At 37.4% G+C, this 20090-nt stretch overlaps 1 protein-coding gene across 2 annotated transcripts in view; it reads right to left on the reverse strand.

Moving 5' to 3' along the window:
• The window catches only part of RABL6 (RAB, member RAS oncogene family like 6), a 76665-nt gene extending 56977 nt beyond the window's left edge, over window positions 1-19688 (reverse strand). Inside the window, exons 1-2 of one of the 2 annotated variants that reach the window (XM_074210652.1) lie at window positions 19154-19687; window positions 10163-10297 (exon numbers count right to left, since the gene is read on the reverse strand). In XM_074210652.1, the coding sequence (XP_074066753.1) occupies window positions 10163-10297; window positions 19154-19283 (265 nt within the window). In that variant the 5' untranslated portion in view covers window positions 19284-19687. Of the gene's footprint in view, window positions 1-10162; window positions 10298-19153 lie in introns of both variants that reach the window. The other variant, XM_074210653.1, reaches the window with a different exon arrangement.
• Window positions 19689-20090: the final 402 nt, after the last annotated feature.

The following is a 20090-nucleotide window of genomic DNA, read 5'->3' on the forward strand; positions in this document are numbered from 1 at the left end:
CTACCCAATGCAGTAACATTGGGAATAAAGATAAGAATTATCACTATTACTTAGCATTTTTCTAAAGTTTCACATTAAAATCTGAAGACAGGAACATAAGTTATCTCAGGATAAATCTTTTTTATGGAAATGTTTCTAAGATTCCAAAAATATGTAATCAGACTAAGTCCCACAAATCAACAACCATGATAAGCATAATTATGGAATCCTTTGGTAAATATCACCTGAAGGGAGAAAGGGAAGGTAGAGAGGTGAAGGGGCAAAATACTATATTACTAAATTAAATACTAGCATCGTTAGAGCCTAACTAAAGCTAGGTTTACTCCAGTTCACCAACTATTCAAATCTTGAGACAGGAACATAGTTATCAAGTGGTTCCATGATAAATCTTTTTCAGATTTACACCATTAGTTTAAAATGGAAAAGCCTAAAAAAAATGCTATCATAATTCAACACAAGAGACCCTTATTTGTTCATTAAGGAGAACAAACTATATAAATAGTTCTCAAAAGAAGAATGGAAAAATATTTAAAAACATACAAAAGACTGTTAAAAATTATGAGTAAGAGAAATGAAAACTTAAAAAGACTGGCATGCTAATGGAGGTATAAATGGTTCAATCATTCTAGAAAATATTTGAAATCATGCTGAAAACACTGAAAAGAAAAAAGTCTCTCAGACATCTGATCCAGAGATCCCAATGCTACACATAAATTTCAAGGGGTTATATACGCCAAAGTTTCCACAAAACTCCCAAATAGTTATAGCAGCAGTTATAGCAGGAATAAAGCATATCACTGAATAATCACTGAATGAGTAATGGTTAAATAAAATGGTCCATGAATGTAATGGAATATTTTTTATTTTTATTTATTTTTCTCTTTTAATTTTTTTTTGTAATGGAATTTTTTACAGTTCCTTTTCCCCCCTTGCTTATTCAAATTTTAGACCACCCTCCAGCTGCTAATGTCTTTCCCATGCACATGTTTTCTTCTTTCATTAGATCGTAAGCTCTGTAAGGTGAGGATTGTTTTGCTTTTGTCTTGATATCCCCTAGTACGTACTAAGCACTGTATTTAGCACATATCAAACTTCCCAAAAGCAAGACCTAACTGGAAAATAAGCTCTACCATGATTTTTTCAGGGTGCTCATAATATAACCCCAAAATAAGCCCTAGTTAAGATTATAGCCATCAGATATATTTAGTATTACGTGTTGCAATACATAACAGACATACTGAATTAAATAATATATAACCAAATATAAAATTTTTTTACTGACATTAATACTTAAAATAAATGATAATATAAATTATATTTAAGTATTCATGATTAACCAAGTAGATGCCTTTGGACAGAGAAGTATATGTCTATGTAAACAGATGAACTCTATTGCTGAATGACCAATTGAATTACAAACACAATGCCCAATAATGAGCATACTTGATAGTCTGGATGGGGAAAAAAGCCCCACTTCTAATCATCACTAAAGGTAAGAAAGAGAACAATGAATGATTTTCAGTCACCCAAAAAGCCTGGTGCACACAAGCAGTTATAAAGAAGTGGGTCTATTTAATACTGGTCCTTGTTTTGCAAGGTCTGCTAGTCTGTGATTCAGCTAAAGACATGAAGAACTTCCTTGCAGAGAGAAGAAAAGATCAAATAATGATTCCCACAGAAATTAATGCCTATCTCCAGACATCTGAAAACAAACCCTAATATATCTTTTGTAGCAAAAATTAATATAAGACCATTCTCGTTTTCAGGAAAATGCGGTATTAAGTTCCTTTTAAAAAAAGAAAAAAAAGGAAAGTTTTTGTTTATTTTTTATATCACTTTATTTTTACTCAGTATCCTTCCCCCTTTCCAACAGCCACCCCACATATCAAACAGTATTTTTAAAGATAAAAAAGAAAAAGGAAAAAAAATCAATATTGAAAAAGTATGAAAATATGTGCAATGTACCACATTTGTGGACCTCAACTTCTGTGAAGATGTGAAATGAGTGTTTTCTCCTATCTTTTGAGTCATGCTTGTTCTTAATAGTACTGCAACATTCACTTCTGATTTTTTTATATTTCCATTGTATATTGTTTTCTTGATTCTACTTACTTCATTCTGCATCAGCCTAAGCAGATCACTCCAGGTTTCTCTGCAACAATTAAATCCATCATTTCTTAACAGCAGTTACATTTGTGTACTACAATTTGAGTATCAAAAATGTAGTGATTCACTAAATGATGGGCATATATCATGTTTCCAATTCTTTGCTATCAGAAAAAAAAATCAGATTCCTTAAACCATTAGTTAAAAAAAAGAAACAAGTAGATGTCTACCAATTAGAGGATGGTTAAACAAATTGTGTTAAATGAAAGTAATAGCAATTTATTGTGCTATTAAAAAAATGACTATCAAGAATATAGAGACATAATTGAAGTAAAGTGAATGAAGTAAGTAGAACTTGGAAAATAATACACACAATGACTACAACAAACAAATAAATAAATGAAAAGACAAAAGGCCCCTTCTTCCATTCTTTATTCCTCAAACCCTACTGTTTTTCTCTAACTCAAGATTATACAAGCTAAATGGTTCATTTGTCTTGTGTTTTGGGCAACAGGTTAGAGTCTCTATATTATGAAGGAAGTTTAAATTCTCCAAAGAACTTTAGGATTTTTTTAAAATAAAAGTTTAGCTTGAAGACCAAAGTGAAGAATAAAAAAGGTACTTGTAACTCAATGATAATGTAATTCAAGAGCTTTATCACTATTAGGTAATTAGAAGTGGTACACACAGACAAGGATGTGGGTGTTAATTTAACATGATAGGATAACATTAATAGGGAAATAAGAGATGGAATGGGATAAATTATCTCAAATAATAAAGGTGAATAAGAGCTATTACGGTGAAGGTTAAGACAGGGAAGGTGGGGGGAGAGCACTTGAATTTTACTCTCAATAGAATTGGCTTAAAAGGGAATAACACACACTTACCCTATAAGGAAATAAGAAAACATGGAGATAAGATATGAAGAGGGCAGGGACTCGAGAGAAGGAAGGGTGGAATGGGATGGGATGATCAGAAATAAAACACTTGTGAGAAGGGACAGAGTAAAAGGTATGATAGAAAGAAAGATAAACAGGGTTTGAAAAACAGGATTGAGGGAAATACATAATTAGTTATCATAACTATAAATTGGAATGAGATGAATTCACCTATAAAATGGAAGTGGAGAACAGAATGTTTTAAAAATCAGAATCCTACAACATGCTGTTTACAAGAAACACATTTGAAGCTCAGAGAAGCTGAAAGGTAAGGGGCTGGAGCAGAATCTTATGCTTCCCAGCTAAAGTAAAAAAAAAAAGCAGAGACAGCTAATCATGATATAAGACAAAGGAAAAGCAAAAACAGGTAAGAAAGAAAACTATATCTTATAAAAGGTATTATAGATAACGAACTAGTATCAATTATAAACCCATATGCACCAAATGATATTGGACTTAAAATTTTAAAAGAAAAATTAAATGAATTACAAGAAGAAAATAGTGAAACTATATTTGTGGGGGGAACCTCAACTTTTCCCTCTTAAAATTAGATAAAACTAACAAAAATAAACAAAAAAAAGTTAAGGAAGTGAATAGAGAGTTTTCTGGAGAAAACTGAATGGAATAGAAAGGAATATACCTTTTTTCTCAGCAGTGCATTGAAGTTATACAAAAACTGACATTGTATTAAGACATTAAAAACTTCACAACAAATGCAGAAAAGGAGAAATATTAACTGCATCCTTTTCAAATCATAATGTAATAAAAATATTTTTAAAAAAGAGCAGATTGGAAAGATAGATTAAAAATTAATTGGAAACTGAATAATCTAATCCTAAAGAATAAATGGTCAAAAACAAATCAAAGAAACAATAATTTTATTAAAGAGAATGACAATAATGAGAACCATACCAAAATTTGTAGAATGGAACCAAAGCAGAATTTAAGGAAAAATTTATATCTCTAAATGCTTACAAACAGTAAAAGAGAGAAAGAGAAGATTAATGATCTGTGCATGTAATTAAAACAAAACAAAACAGAAAAAGAGCAAATTAAAAACCCCCAATTATAGATGACGACAGGGGCAGAGACAAGATGGCAACAAGACAGGATGGTCTCTTAGGTGCTCTCTTTTTAAAACTTTAACTTTAAAACTCTTAGCTACATTTTTGAGAGACAGAACTCACAGAGGGATCCATGAGGCAGTTTTCCAACCCAAGATAACCTGTAAAAGAGCAGAAAGGCTCTGCTCCCCAGGGTTGCAGGGGTAACCCGCCAGGAGCTAAGGAACTTCAGCCTCCTGGAGGCAGGCAGTTTCCTGACCTACACCCCGGGGAACACCAGGCACAACTTGGGGGATCAGCAGGGGCACCTCTGCCAGAGCAAGCAAGTGAAGCCCAGCCCTCAGGGCACACAGGGAGCAGTGTGGCCACTGCAGCCCAGATCCAGAAACCAGAAGCAGGAGCCCCCAGGGCATGAGCCCATTGAACCTAGTGAGGGGAGTGGAGAGTGACTTTCAAAGTCTGTCCTCTATCCCTGGAACAGGACTCTGGGGCTCTGACCACATTCAGACCCTGATTGCAGTCTAGGTCCCCCATAGAACGGCAGTCCCCCCCACCTCAGTCCTGTGGCAGAGGGGTGCTCTTGTGGCCATTCCCAGACCAGGAGGGAAGACAGAACCTCACACACAGAGATCCTTGTGGGGGGTGTCCCACTACTCAAAAGCTCAAGAAGCACCCCAAAACCAGACTTGGGCTGGGGAAATGAGTAAGCAGAGAAAAAAAGAGGAACACCATTGAGAAATACTTTGCCTATGATCCCAAGAAGGATCAAAACACTCAATCTGAAGATGAGGAAGTACAATCTCTTGCATCTAAAGACTCCAAGAAAAACAGAAACTGGGCTCAGGCTATGACAGAGCTCAAAAAAGACTTTGAAAATCAAGTGAGGGAGTTAGAAGAAAAATTGGGAAAAGAAATGAGAGATGCAGGAAAAACATGAAAAACAAGTCAAGTCAGCAACTTAGTCAAGGAGATCCAAAAAAATGCTGAAGAAAATAACGTTAAAAACCAGCACAGGTCAAATGGATAAAACAGTTCAAAAAGTTATTGAGGAGAAGAATGCTTTAAAAAGAATTGGCCAGATGGAAAAGGAGATAAGAAAGCTCTCTGAGGGAATAAATCCTTCAGACAAAGAATAGAACTGAGGGAGGTGGCTGACTTTTACAAGAACTCTGGACACAATACTTCAAAAACCAAAAGAATGAAAAATTAGAAGAAAATGTGAAACATCTCATTGGAAAAAAAACTGATATGGAAAACAGATTTAGGAAAGATAATTAAAAAATTACTGGAATACCTGAAAGTCATGATCAGGAAAAAAGCCTTGACATCATTTTCAAAGAATTACTACAGGAAAATTACCTTGATATCCTAGGAGCAGAGGGCAAAATAGAAATGGAGAGAATCCACCAATCTCCCCGAGAAAGAGACCCCCCCAAAAAACAACCCCCAGGAATATTTTAGCCAAGTTCCAGAACTCCCAAGTCAAAGAGAAAATATTACAAGCAGCCAGAAGGACACAATTCAAATATCGTGAAGCTACAGTCAGCATCACACAGGACTTAGCAGCAACTACATAAAGGGCTCATAGGGCTTGGAATATAATATTCCGGAAGGCAAAGGAGCTTAGAATGCAACTGAGAATCAACTACCCAGTAAAACTGAATGTCCTCTTCAAGGGAAAAAGATGGACTTTCAATAAACCAGGGGAATTTCAAATGTTCCTGTTGGAATGGCCAGAGCTGAAGAGAAGGTTTAATCTTCAAATACAGGACTCAGGTGAAGCATAAAGTGGAGGAGAAGGGGAAAATATGAGGGACTTGATGATGAACTACATGTATTCCTATATAGAAAAATAATACTGATAATATTCATATGAACCTTCTCATTTAATAGAGCAGGTAGAAGAAGCTTTTATAGATGAAGCACAAGAGAAAGCTGAATCTGAAGATATAATGTGGTATAAAAATGGAGTCAGTAGATAGAAGGGGGATGGGGGAAGGGGGGGGATATGAATGATGGAGAAGATGGACCATGGGGGGAGAGTGGTCAGATATAACACATTTTCTTTTTTACTTCTTGCATGGGGCTGGGATTGGATGGCCTGTCCAGGACCATAGGGCCAGTTAGATGCTTGGGCCTAAGGGGTGGTATGGGGGCTTGGGGCCTCTTGGTCCCAGAGCCGGGATCTGCCTGCTGCACCACTCAGCTACCCTACAGCAGAGACAGAGTGAAAGGAGAAAGAAAATACAGTACATGGTAGTGGAGAAGTATGAATGGAGGGAGCTGCGATCAGCAATGGCAATGGTGGAAAAATATGGTACTTTTGTGATGGACATAAAGAATATGTGTTGGAACACAGTCTGAAGCACATTTATTATTACTATTATTATTTTGGGGTGGGGATTTCAGGGCAAATGGGACTGGGTGGTCTGCTTGGGGCCACACAGCTGGGTGATTGTTGGGTGTCTTGAGGCTGGATTTGGACCCGGGTGCTCCTGGCTCTAGGGTCGGTGCTCTGTCTGCCACCTGGCTGCCCCTACTATTTTTATTACTATTTTATTTTATTTGGGGTCTTTTTTTGGGCTTTTGCAGGGTTGGGGTGGCTTGCATAGGGTCACACAGCTGGGTGATTGTTGGGTGTATGGGGTTGGATATGGGCTTGGGTGCTCCTGGCTTCAGGGCTAGTGTTCTGTCCACTGCACCACCTGGCCATACCTACAATTATTATTTTTTTTATTTTAATTTTAATTTTTTTCTCTCCCCTTTACTTTATCGCTCATGTGGGTCTATATTTTTTTGGGGAGGCGGGGGTATTATGTTTACTCTTAAACAAGAATATTTTAGTAATGTATTAAAAAATCATTTGTACAAAATAAGAATAAATACATAAATGGAAACTTAAAAAAATCCCCAATTAAACACAACATTGTAAATCCTGGAAATCAAAGGAAAGACTGGAAAAACAAAACAAAAATAATAAACTAGTAAAACTAGAAACACTTTTCTAAATTAAAAAAACCAGTAAAATAGATAAACAAATTTTCAATTTATTAAAAAAGAAAAGAAAACCAAATTATCAGTATCAAAGAGAAAGGAGTGAATTTACCACCAATGAAGAGGAAATTAAAGCAATTATTAGGCATTTTGCCCAATTATATCCCAAATTATCAGAAAGTCTAAGCAAAATGGATGAATATTCACAAAATTATGAATTTGGTCAAGTTAACAAAAGAGGAAATAGAATATTTATTCTAGAAAAAAGAAATCGAACAAGCCATCAATAAGCTTTCCCCAGAGTCAGCTGGACCACAGCTGAATTCTACCAAACACTTTGAGAACAATTAATCCCAATATTATACAAACTATTTGGAAAAACTGTCAAAGGAGTCCTACCAAATTCCTTTTACAACACAAATATGGTGTCGACACCTAAACCAAGAAGAGCAAAACAGAGAAAGAAAACTATAGATCAATTGCTCTAATAAATATTTAAATAAAATGGAAAATAACAAAATATCACAAGGATCAAATATATATATATGAATGATCAGGTGGGATTTATATCAGGAATGCAGAGGTGTCTGAATATTAGGAAAACTATCAGTATAACTGATTCATGTCAATAACAAAACCAAAAGAAATAATGATTATCTTAATAGATGCATAAAAAGCTTTTGACAAAACACAATGCTCACACCTATTAAAATGCCAGAATATATAATAAATGAAGACTTTCTAAAAATAAGTAGTATGTATCTAAAGCCATCAGCAAGCATTATCTATAATAGGGATAAATTAAGTGTTCCCAGTAAGATTAGGGGTGAAGCAAGATTGTCCATTGTCACCATTATTATTCAACATTGTACTGAAAATGCTAGCCATAGCAATGAGAAAAAGAAACTGAAGAAATCAGAATAGGCAATGGGTAACAAAACTATCACTCCTTGCAAATGGTATGATGGTATACTTAGAGAATACTAGAGAATCAACTAAAAAAAGTAGTTAAAATAACAAGCAAAAAGTTGCAAAATATAAAATAAATTCATATAAATCACCAGCATTTCTATATATTACCAACAAAGTCCAGCAGCAAGATAAAGAAAGAGAAATTTCATTTAAAACATGGTAGACAATGTAAAATACTTAGGTAGTCTACCTGGCAAGACAAACTCAGGAACTAGATGTGTATAAGTACAAAACACTTTTCACACAAATAAAAATCAGATCTAAACAACTGGAAAAATACCTACTGCTCATATGAAGACTAAGCCAATAAAACAAAAATTATAATTCTATTCAAGTAATTACTTATTCAGTGCCATACTAATCAAACTACCCAAAATTTATTTTATAGATCTAGAAAAATGCAAATTAGGGAAGCATGGAATAGTCTGCCTATCAGATTTACAGATGAATTTAAGACCAAATAAAAAAAATTGTATTATTAAATTTAAAATGGCTAAAATTTTACAGCAAGTTTTTCTGATAAAGTCTCATTTCTTAAATATGTAGAAAACTGAATCAAATTTGTAAGAATATAGGTATTTCCTCAATTAATAAATGGTCAAAAGGACAGGAATAAGCAGTTTTCAGGTGAGTAAAAGCTATCTTTAGTCCTATGAAAAAATGCTCTAAATCACTACTGATTAAAGAAATGCACATTAAAACATTTCTGAGGAACCATTCATATCTGCTAATATGAGAGAAAAGGAAAGTGACAATTTGGAGGGGATGTGGGAAAACTGGGATATTAATGATCTATTATTCTGGAGAGCATCGAGTTATAACTATGCAAACTGTATTCCAATAAGATTTTTTTTAAAAGGGTGGTGGGGAATAGGGTAAAGACCTATTTGTACATGACTATTTATAGCAGATTTTTTTTGTAGTGGCAAAGAATTGAAAGTAGAGGGGGATGCTCATCAATTGGGGAATGGCTAACCAAGCTGTGGGATATGACTGTAATGGACTATTACTGTGTGGGGGTAGCTAGGTAGTGGAGTGGATAGAGCACTGGCCCTGAAATCAGGAGGATCTGAATTTAAATTCGGCCTCAGACACTTAATTACCTAGCTGTGTGACCCTGGGCAAATCACTTAACCTCATTAACTTGCAAAAATCTAAAAAAACCCCTCCAAACAAAAAGGAATATTATTGTGCTATAAGAAATGACCAGCAGGATGATTTCACAAAAAGACTTACAAGAACTGATGCAGAGTTAAGTGAAAGCAGAACCAGGAGAACATTTTACACAGTAACAGCAAAACTATACCATGAACACCTGTGAACTACTTAGCTTAACATTTATGCATTATAATAATCCAAGACAATCTCAAAGAACTAATGATAAAAAAATGTTATCAGCCTCCACAGAAGACAGATAGGAGTTTGAATACAGAAAGAAGTATACGAATTTTCACTTTTTTGAGCCCCCCCCCCCACCAAAATGACTTATATGGAAATGTTTTACATTACTGTACACGTATAATCAGAGTACTTACTGTCCCAGGGGAAAAAAGGAGGGAAGGGAACGAAATTTTTAAAAAGTGGTTTATTTTTAAAAATGTTTTTAATATGTAATTAGGGAAAAAATAAAATATTTTTTATAAGTTTAGCTGGCTACTATTAAAACTTTTTAAAGTTGGGGCAGCTAGGTGGCACAGTGGATAGAGCACCAGCCCTGGAGTCAGAAGTACCTGAGTTCAAATCCAGCCTCAGACAATAATTACCTAGCTGTGTAGCCTTGGGCAAGCCACTTAATCCCAACTGCCTTGCAAGAACCTAAAGAACCAAAAAAACCAAAACCCAAACTTTTTAAAGTTAAATTATGAAATTCAAGTTAAGTATCCTTTTTGCAGCATAGGTAAATAATTATCAAAGGAATTCTAGGAAATTAAAGCTGTATTCAAAAACATAAATTTTTTTTTAAAGATACAAATTTTTTAGAAAGGATATTAGAGTTGCTGCAATAGAATTTTTAACTAGCACTCAAGATTGACAAGTTATTTGCCAATCACACTCGAGATTTTATCTAGGATTCCTATCCTTTCTTACTTTTATAATTCCAGTGGATACTGGTGACTTGTATCTCTTGTGTAGGTATATATTCTTCCACAAACTTCTTTCCTTGGAGTCTGTGCCAGAGGGTGGTTTTTCCTGTGTTTCTGTCTCCTCGGATCACTATTTTCACTAGGTCAAAAAGAAAAGGAAAGAGAGGACAAAATTAATTAAGACAAACATGAAAGAAATGTATGCTGACTATTTTCATTCATTCTATGGTCTAAACTCAAATATTTTCAAACCATCTTGCTTATCCTACCCTGTGACCACATCACTTCCATTTCCCAAACCCATTAGTGGTAACTCATCAGCAATATAAAATTTAAACTAATACATTCAGCTTTAAAGCCCAACTTTTAGAACTTTTCCATTTTTCTTTGTTCCATGATCTGCACCAAACTCCTCAAAGTTCCATTAATTCCTTTTTTCTCAATTCAATTTTCATGCTTGTCTTAGGTACCTAGAATACTCTCCCTCTAAACTTAAAGAGTTATATAATTTACTGAGGCAGTATATGGCATTGTGGTTAGGGGTTGGTCTTAGGATATAGAAAACCTGGGCTCAAATTCTGTCTAGGACACATACCAACTGTGTGATAAGAACAAGTCCCTTACCTAGTACCTGGTCAACTAAAGCTAAAGGTTCCTGACATCTGTACAAGCAGAAGAAGACGTCATACTGAGAGTCCTTTATGCCAAATAATTACAAGTTTAGACCAAAAAATAAAACATTACAGCTAATAATATCTTTCTCTCATCTAAATATACTGCTTTTTCCATAAAGTTTTTACAAATAAATTTACTGCCTTTATAATATAAACTATATTTTAAATTATCCACTTTAACTAGTAGTTATCAAATGTAGTCTGTGGCTCATTTTGAAAAGTGAAAAAAAAAAAAAAGCCCAAAGGATCACTTATCCTTCACACTTTTCATTATCACCCCCCCCCCAATATCTTTTCCTAGTAATTATGGAATGATGATTATTGGTTTAAGATACCAATGTAGTGATATAAATTTTAAAACCAAATATAGGAAAATTAATGACTCTAGGATTAACATAAGGAAATTGTCTCTATGGCTGAAACCATGCCACAAAAGGGCAATACCTCTCAAATGTATCCTTATCAAATGGCTTTAAGAAACTAGATTAGAATATACTGTCACTGCCACAAGAAAAGTTTCTGAGTAATTGCCGATTCTTTAGGCAACATAGTGATAATAATCAACTTTAAAGCTTATGAAGAGCTTTAAATATATTATACATATTAACATCCTTTCAGACAGATGCTATTATTCTCATTTTACAGATGAGGAAACTGAAAAGAGAGAAGAATTAGCTTATCAAGGGGGCACATACACAGCTAAGGCAGTGTTCAAATTCAGGTCTTCCTTGACTCCAAGCTAATGTTCCATTATACCCTTAACTATGTGAATGGCTATGGTGTAGACTTCTTCAAACATTAAGTATGTACCCCGTGCACCTGTTGTGCTACCAACATGACTGTAAGGTAAGGATGCTGGTTCTTAAAATGGTTTGTACCTATTTGAGGTCTAGGGTCAATATATATTCTTTCTCCCTTACTTCACAAACTACTTGTGAATATTCTACTTGTGCTAGTCTCAAAATTTTTTCTTCTATTGAGATATTATAACAATAACACTGTATAGTGCTTCAAGATTTTAATTTCTCTATATATTATCTTCACTAATTAATGTACATTCAAACTTCATATTTTATTTCCCAACATAGCTATTCTTTCAATTTGCTTTTCTATAAACTATAACTAATTATAATTCCTACTCTTTCTTTTCTCACAAAGCTCAGAGTTCTTTAGAGGAAAAACACCATAGAATTTTTATCTTCAGTAACATCTGAATGAAATCCTAGAAAATATGGATAATATCTTAGTTTAAGAAGCAATATTGATCAGACTATCACTAATGTGCCTGTACCAAATTAAGAGTATTATTGTCTGATTCATATTTTAGTGAGTACTAGAAATAGTCATCAGTTTTATAAATAGCAAAGACTTGATTTAAACTTTGGCACTAAACAGTTTACCAGATATTATCAATTTTACAAAAGGAAATGATAGTTTTCTACTAGAAATGTAGCTCCCTGGTAATAAAACTGAAGTAGCATCAAGTATACCCACAGAGCTAAATATAAAAATAACAGGATATTTCTGTTTTTGCGTTTTAAATACCATTGTTCAGTTATGTCCAACTCTTCATGACCCCATAGAACACAGCACACTAGGTCCTTTTATCTTTCACTATATCTCCAGTGGATCTATCTATCCATCTTATCCTCTACTACTCCCTATACAATTTTCAAGTAGAGTGATATTAAATTAATTCTTTTTTTTTTTAGATTTTTCAAGGCAGTGGGGTTAAGTGGCTTGCCCAAGGCCACACGGCTAGGTAATTATTAAGTGTCTGAGGTCGGATTTGAACCTAGGTACTCCTGACTCCAAGGCCAGTGCTCTATCCACTGCGCCACCTAGCCACCCGAAGGGTAAAGGTGGCCTTTTTTTTTTAGGTTTTTGCAAGGCAAATGGGGTTCAGTGGCTTGCCCAAGGCCACACAGCTAGGTAATTATTAAGTATCTGAGACTGGATTTGAACCTGGGTACTCCTGACTCCAGGGCCAGTGCTTTATCTACTGCGCCACCTAGCCACCTAAATTAATTCTTAAAAATTAAATTCTAACAGTAAACTAACCAGTTATTTCATCTGGTTAAAAAAAATCCCCAAATGATCTCTTCTACATAAATATTAGAGCTTAGTCATACAAAAGTTCTATGTAGGCCATTTTATAACAATTTTTATCTGACCTCCTTCAGTCTGATAAGATAACAGGCATCACTTTCAATATTAATTAAGCAGAATTTGAAAATTTGCCATTGTCAAGACCTGTAAAAGAGGTCAGTTCATAGTTTGCTGAGATTTATCAGCAATAAGAGAGCAACTAGAATTCAAATGTATTTTTATAAAAGTGCCATTTTTCAGTTGTACCTGACTTCATGATCCCATTTGGAATATTTCGGCAAAGAAACTGGAGTGTTTTGGCATTTTCTTCTCCAGTTCATTTTACAGCTGAGCAAACTAAGACAAGCAGGGTTAAGTGACTTGCCCAGGGTCAAATTGTTGGGAGCCAGGGTCTCTAAGCTGCTTGACACAGTCACGGCAAGAAGACTCAAGTCGGCCACGCTGCCTGATGGAAAAACATTTCCTTCTTCAATATATATAGGGATTCCATGTATACCAATATTTGTAGGTTGTCAAGGGAGCGTATCGAAAAACATTATATACGCGGCACAAAAAACATAAAAGCATTCCATTAAATGAATTATATCAAAGATTATTATCAGGAAAGTCCTGCTTAATTAATAACTTTACAATGCAGCAATAAATTAGGCGACAGACAGGTTGAAGTCATCATGGTCTGAGCAGGGACAAGAAATTAATTACATGATTAAACTTGTAACCACATGAATTTTAGATTGATAATGAAAATTATAAACTTTTGTAACCAAGGAAATGATCTTAGCTTGCTTGATGCTTATATGATTCTGAGACTATAAAAATAAATCTGAGCAGCTGACAGTCAACCTGCTTCTGCCTTCAAACCCTTGCATTGACTCAATTCCTTTCGCCAACTCTATCCCTCCTGTCAGGTTCCAAGGACCCCGTCATTGTTCGGTTGTACCTGACTCTTCATGGTCTCATCTGGAATATTTTGGCAAAGAAACTGGAGTGTTTTGGCATTTTCTTCTCCAGTTCATTTTGCAGCTGAGCAAACTAAGACAAGCAGGGTTAACTGACTTGCTCAGGGTCAAATAGCTAGCAATTATCTGAAGCTCTATTAGAACTCCAGGCCTGGAACTTTATTCACTTTGATACCTAGCTACCCCTTTCATCAACATGATAGATTTCTTCAGTTAGTACTATATAGTCTATCATAGGATCTATACCTATCATAGGAAAAGGTCTTAGGAACCTTCTAAGACAGTATGAACTGCCTCAGTTTAGTGTAAGGAAACTGAGTTTTAAGGAGGTTAATTGATTTGCTTAAGGCCATTCAGTTAGTAAACATCATTCAAACCTGGGGTGTTTTTATTCTATTTTTAAAAGATATACATATCCTAATGAGAAATGTTTTAGCTTTTCTTTTTTCTGGTCTTGATATCTCAAATTATAACACAAAACCCTCAGGTTTCTGTAACAAGTACATTTTCTCCTCTTGAGTACTGATAAAGTTTTCTTTATATATTATTATATATATACATATAATAATATATATATATATATATATATTATATATTATTAATATATCCTGGTCACTGTAAGAGCTATTTGGGAAAAAAAAAGTTTTGGTGATTGCTGGAATTTGTTTTAAGTGCTGGCATTTTCTGTGTTCAGCCAAAGTGAGGTAGGAAGGAAAATGAAACAATCTGTTGTCTCATATTCAATCAGGTATATTAAGGATTCCTTTTACTTTAATCAGCAAATCAAAGGGGGTGATGCCTCTGATTACAAGAAATAGAAAGGGTGGCTAGAACTAATATGTATTCCAAAACTTGGATCAGGCAATTGATTGTCACTTTTTCCCTAAATAGTTAATAGTATATCTCAAAAAAAGGTCAGGGAGGTCATGACAAGCACTTGAACTGGATGTGAGGGGGTGCTGTGCTAAGTTACTAGTCTCACTTTCTCCTCTAGAGTCATCTGTGTCCAGGGGCCAGATATAAATTAGAACAACTAGGATAGCCCTGGATGTGAGGCAGTCAGGGTCAGGTGACTTGCCCAAGGTCACAATATAGTATGTATCAAGTGCTCTATCCACTTTGTCACCTAGCTAGCCTAAACAAAAACCAGGCAAATACTAGTACACGTAATAAGGTGAAGAAGAGTTGCAAGACCTAGGTGGTGCAGTGGATAGAGCACCAGTCCTGGAGTCAGAAGGACCTGAATTCAAATATGACCTCAGACACATAATACTTACTTAGCTGTGTGACCTTGGGCAAGTACTGCCTTGCAAAAAAAAAAAACAAAAAGAAAAAGAAAAAAGAATAGTGCATGTAAAAATTCAGTTCTGGGAAAAAAACCTGTGATTAAGACCAGCAATAAGAGAAATAGGGAAAATGTTATTAAAAACATAAAAACAATTACCACCAGATATATTTGGTTTGCTAGCAAGTTTGGAATAATATGTTAATAATACATTTCAACATCTTATTCTCTATAAGAAAAAAATATTTCTTAATAAGAGATCATTCACCCAGCTCAGATCAGGTATAAATTAGTAGACCAGGATAAGGATCATATGATTTAGATCTACTACTTATTTCTTTCACTTTACAAATGTCTCCTGCCGCTATGCCTGAAATTTATTCTCATTCTAACCTTTCTGAACCCTTAGCTTTCTTCAAGATTCATCCTCTAGCTCCTAAATCAAGCCTTTACTGATTTTTCTAGTGAGGCAACTAGATGATGGAATGAATGGAGTGCTGGGTCTAGTCTCAAGATCTGATTTCAAAATCAGTTTCTGACATTTAAAATTCAGGCAACCAGGTTGATATATCTTAAAGGTAGGTGGAGGGATAAAATTGGAGGAGAGAACAGAGTTTTGAGCAGGACAGATAGATTTGAAAATCATTGGAAGAGATTAAATAATTAAATCCATGGAAGAGATGAGCTCACCCAATAGACAGAAGAGGGTCCAGGCCAGAAATCCTAGGTTCCCATATACTGAAAACTCTAAACTACAAAAGACTGTCTACAAAAGGTGCCTCCACTTTCCTTCTTCCCACACTTTTCTTAACCCCTTTCCAATCTAGTTTTCTACTTTATCATTCTAACAAAACTGGGTCAGATGATGTCTAAAATTTCCATTAATTTTGAGAGTCCATTAAGTAAATAGATATTCCTCCTCTTTTTCTCCTTAATAGTGCATGAAAATTCCTAGTTCTCAGCCCACTCGTGATCAGTGGGCGACCTCCACAGAAGAACATAGATTTCTGAGAGGGAACAGATTCCATATTGTTGCTTTAATCAAGGGATTAAAGAGTCACTTAAAAATTTTTCTTAAAACAGTATCATAGTGGGGGCGGCTTAGAGCACCAACCCTGGAGTCAGGATTACCTGAGTCCAATTCTGGCTTCAGACACTTAATGATTACCCAGCTGTGTGGCCTTGGGCAAGCCACTTAACCCTATTGCCTGGTAAAAGCTAAAAACAAAAACAAAACAAAAAAACCCAGTTTCATAGTAATGGTGGGTTACAGTTTAAAGGAAAATCAGAGGCTTAAACCAAGATCCTACAAATTTATAGGAACTATTTGGTGGATAGTTATTTTATTTGACACTATTCTTCTATCTTGATGAATTTAAACATTTAGTGAAAAGAAAAAGATGAAAATAAATTATAGCTATAATATGGCCATAGTAAACTTTGTTTTTAAATCTGAAAAAGCTTTTCTGTTCATCTTCTAAATATTCAATCCTATCACCAAGGCAAGTTACTATGAAGACTGAAAAGTGCTTGGAACAGACAAAGGGATGACCCCCCCATCCCAATTTATTACTAATATTTAAAAAAGGAGTGAAAAGAAATACTATCAAAGTACAGCATAAAAGCTTTTAATTGCTGTCAATTGCTTGTCATGATTTACAATATAGTAAAATCAAATGTCGAACAATTTGACAAACAAAAACTTACCTGAGGACAGAAAAATGTCTGGGAGCAGAGGAATTTATTTACATTGTTTGAATATGATGACAATTTCAAATTCTCACTGTCTCTATTATCTTCAAATTATCATTTGTTCATTACCTATAACAGATTGCTATACGTATATAATATGAGTATTCATGCTTTCTGGAACTTTACTAAACATAGCCCCATAGAATTGCTTCTTTAAAAAAATTAAAACAAGAATGAAAAAAAGTACTGAGGTCAGTTCAAATTCAGACTGTCACTACCTGAGACTTCCACTGCATCACCTAGTTGCCCCTCAAGAGGATACTTTTTCAAATTATGTAATAATTTTTAGGCAAAATAGCCAATATTATCCAAATCATTGGATATCCCACCAGAACCTTTAATATTTTTCAACCAGAGATAAAACTGCTACAGAGCATATAAAATGAGTTATTTCCTATCCAGAGCTATTAAGTACGTGTAAAGGCAGCAAGAATAGAGTCAGTGTCATATACTGAAGGCTTTATAATTATCACTGTTTTAAGAATTACATTTGTACAGTACAGGACCTTCTAACATGACAATACAAATTTAAATAAAAATAAGATTGAAATATTCCTGGAGTGAAAGAACTATGCCTCACCTATATTTTATAAACATCTATAGAACCTTGGGCATACAAAGCATTATAGATTTTGAATTGGAAAGTACCCATGTAATTAAATTTGCTAATTTTAAATTGAGGCAGTGAAAAAGTCAAAAATCTAGACAAGTGCATACAAGGTAGTTAGTGGTTAGGGCAGGATTTTGACCCCATGCCCTCTGATTCCAAATACTTCAATTTTCCAGTTACTATGCTGCCTTGTGCATCCAAGGACAGTCATATAAGTATCTTCCAATAAAAACTGCTACTATACTTTTTTAGAAAAAGGGCAATATTTTAGTTTTTAATACACTGTATGTTTTAAATACATTGTATCAATAATAGTCACTGTTGGTCCTTGAAGTTACTTATATTTGTGATATTATGTCATTTTAATAGACCATCTCAAAAATATTTTAAAACTGATCCTTATAAAATAAAAATTGATTCTGGTCATATTGTTTACTACTATATGACTGTAAATTCTTAGAAATCAAGGGGTAGGGTGACTAGGTGGCCCAGTGGATAGAGCACCAGTCCAGGAGTCAGGAGTACCTGAGTTCAAATCAGGCCTCAGACACTTAATAATTACCTAGCTGTGTGGCCTTGGGCAAGCCATTAACCCATTGCCTTGCAAAATAAAAAATAAAGGGGGGGGGCATTAACAGGCATGGTACACTAAATAGGCCCAGAGACCAGAAACTAATTCAATCTGATCGCTACTTTCATTTTCTTTAAACTTGTCACCATCTTTTGAAACTGATCCTGAAGCATATTACTAATGAAAACAGCCTTAATTTCTGCATCTCCAGCAAACACTGCTTGGCAGATAGTGGGTGCCTAATAAATGGTTGTTGAATTAAACTGAATCTCCCTTTTTTTTCTCACTTCGGGCCTTTAGAGAGTTTCAAAATAGGCAGAATGTGAGTGTGAGTGTGTGTGTGAGAGAGAGAGAGAGACAGCTGAGGGGCGAGAGAGAGAGAGAGAGAGAGAGAGAGAGAGAGAGAGAGAGAGACGAGAGAGAGAGAGAGAGAGAGAGAGAGAGAGAGAGAGAGCTGAGGGGAGAGAGAGAGAGAGAGAGAGAGAGAGAGAGAGAGAGAGAGAGAGAGAGAGACAGAGAGACAGTTAGCTGAGGGGCTAGAAGAAACAAGTTGGATGTTAGGGCCCTAAAAAGCTGTATCAACAAACATTAAGTGCCTACCGCTTGCCAGAACTCTGCTAAGCTTTGGGGAAACAAACCACAAACATGAGGAGATAACATACAGGTAACTGCGTAAACCAGGTATAGCATAAATTGGAAATAATCAACAGAAAGGGAACGCTAGTGTCAAGAGGCCGTGGAAAAGGCTTTGTGTAGAGATCGGGATCGTAACTGGGCCCGGACGGAAGGCGGAAGGGGGCATCCGATTCCTTGGGGCAGTCAGCGCGAAATGCTTGGAGCCTGGCCTCCGAGTGGAGGAGGGCCCAGGGGAGGTCGGTGTCCCGTCACACCGCGGCGGCGTGGGGCACGCAGACCCCCGGGGTGTGACCTTGGGCCGGTCACCTGCGGGAGCGGGCTCCGATGCGCCGGGCGGCCCCCCGCCGCCCCTCGCGGGAGACCTACGTGTGGGGGCCCCGGGGGCCGCCCCCCACTTACTGTTGTACTGCACGCCTTTGGCGAACCTCCTCTGCAGCGCCTGGTTCATGGACTGCAGCCCCGCGGGGATGTTCTTGTCCCGGCCCGGGGCCTGGTCCGAGCCGACCAGCTTCTTGAGAGCGGAGAACATCTTCCTCCCCTGCCGGGCTCGGCGCCTCCCTCCCTACAGCGGCCCCGCGGGGTTCAGGGGGCTCCCCCGGCAGGCTCCGGGAGGGCGCGCGGGCGGGGGCATGCCCGGGGAGGGGGCAGGGAGGGCGAGGCTGGGGGCGGGCGGCCTCTCCCGGCCCCCTCCCCCGGGGCACAGCGGCGGCCGGCGGCCTCCCGGGGGCCCGGGGCGGAGGAGGGAGCGGCGCGGGCCGGCGGGCTGTCCGCAGCGTGGCCCGGGCTGGCCCGACCCCCCCGCCTCGCGGCCTCCGCGGCTTCGGCCGCCGCTCCGGGGCGCTCACAGGACGCGGCCCAGCTCCCGCGGCCTGCGGCAGGGCGGCCGGCTGCTCCCCTGCGCCGCCATCTTGGGCCAGCTCGGGCGGGGGGGGGGCGGGGAGACGGGGGCCTCGTGCGGCTGCGCCGGGCTACGGGGGCCGAGCAGGACACGGCGGGGGCGGAGCTAGTGAGCGCACAGCGGGCCCCCTCCCTCCCCTCCCCCTCCCCCTCCCCCGAGGACGAGCGGGCATCTGAATTCCCTCCAGCCGCCTCAGCCACCCCAGACACGGGGACCCCTCCCCCCGGATGCCCCCTCCCCTTCAGACCCTCCGCCTCTTGGATAAGGACCCGGTGTAGCCTTAAGGCTTTACAAAATGTTACCTTGTAATGACCTGGGGAAACTGAGGCTCAGAGATGTGGGGCTTGCCCAGGAGCTGGGGGCAGGGCCGCGGATTTTTTAAGGCAGTGCGGTGAAGTGGCTTGCCCAAGGCCACACAGCCGGGTAATTATTAAGTGT

This window comes from Macrotis lagotis, chromosome 1 (genome assembly GCF_037893015.1).
Source record: "Macrotis lagotis isolate mMagLag1 chromosome 1, bilby.v1.9.chrom.fasta, whole genome shotgun sequence".
NCBI classification, from domain to species: domain Eukaryota; kingdom Metazoa; phylum Chordata; class Mammalia; order Peramelemorphia; family Peramelidae; genus Macrotis; species Macrotis lagotis.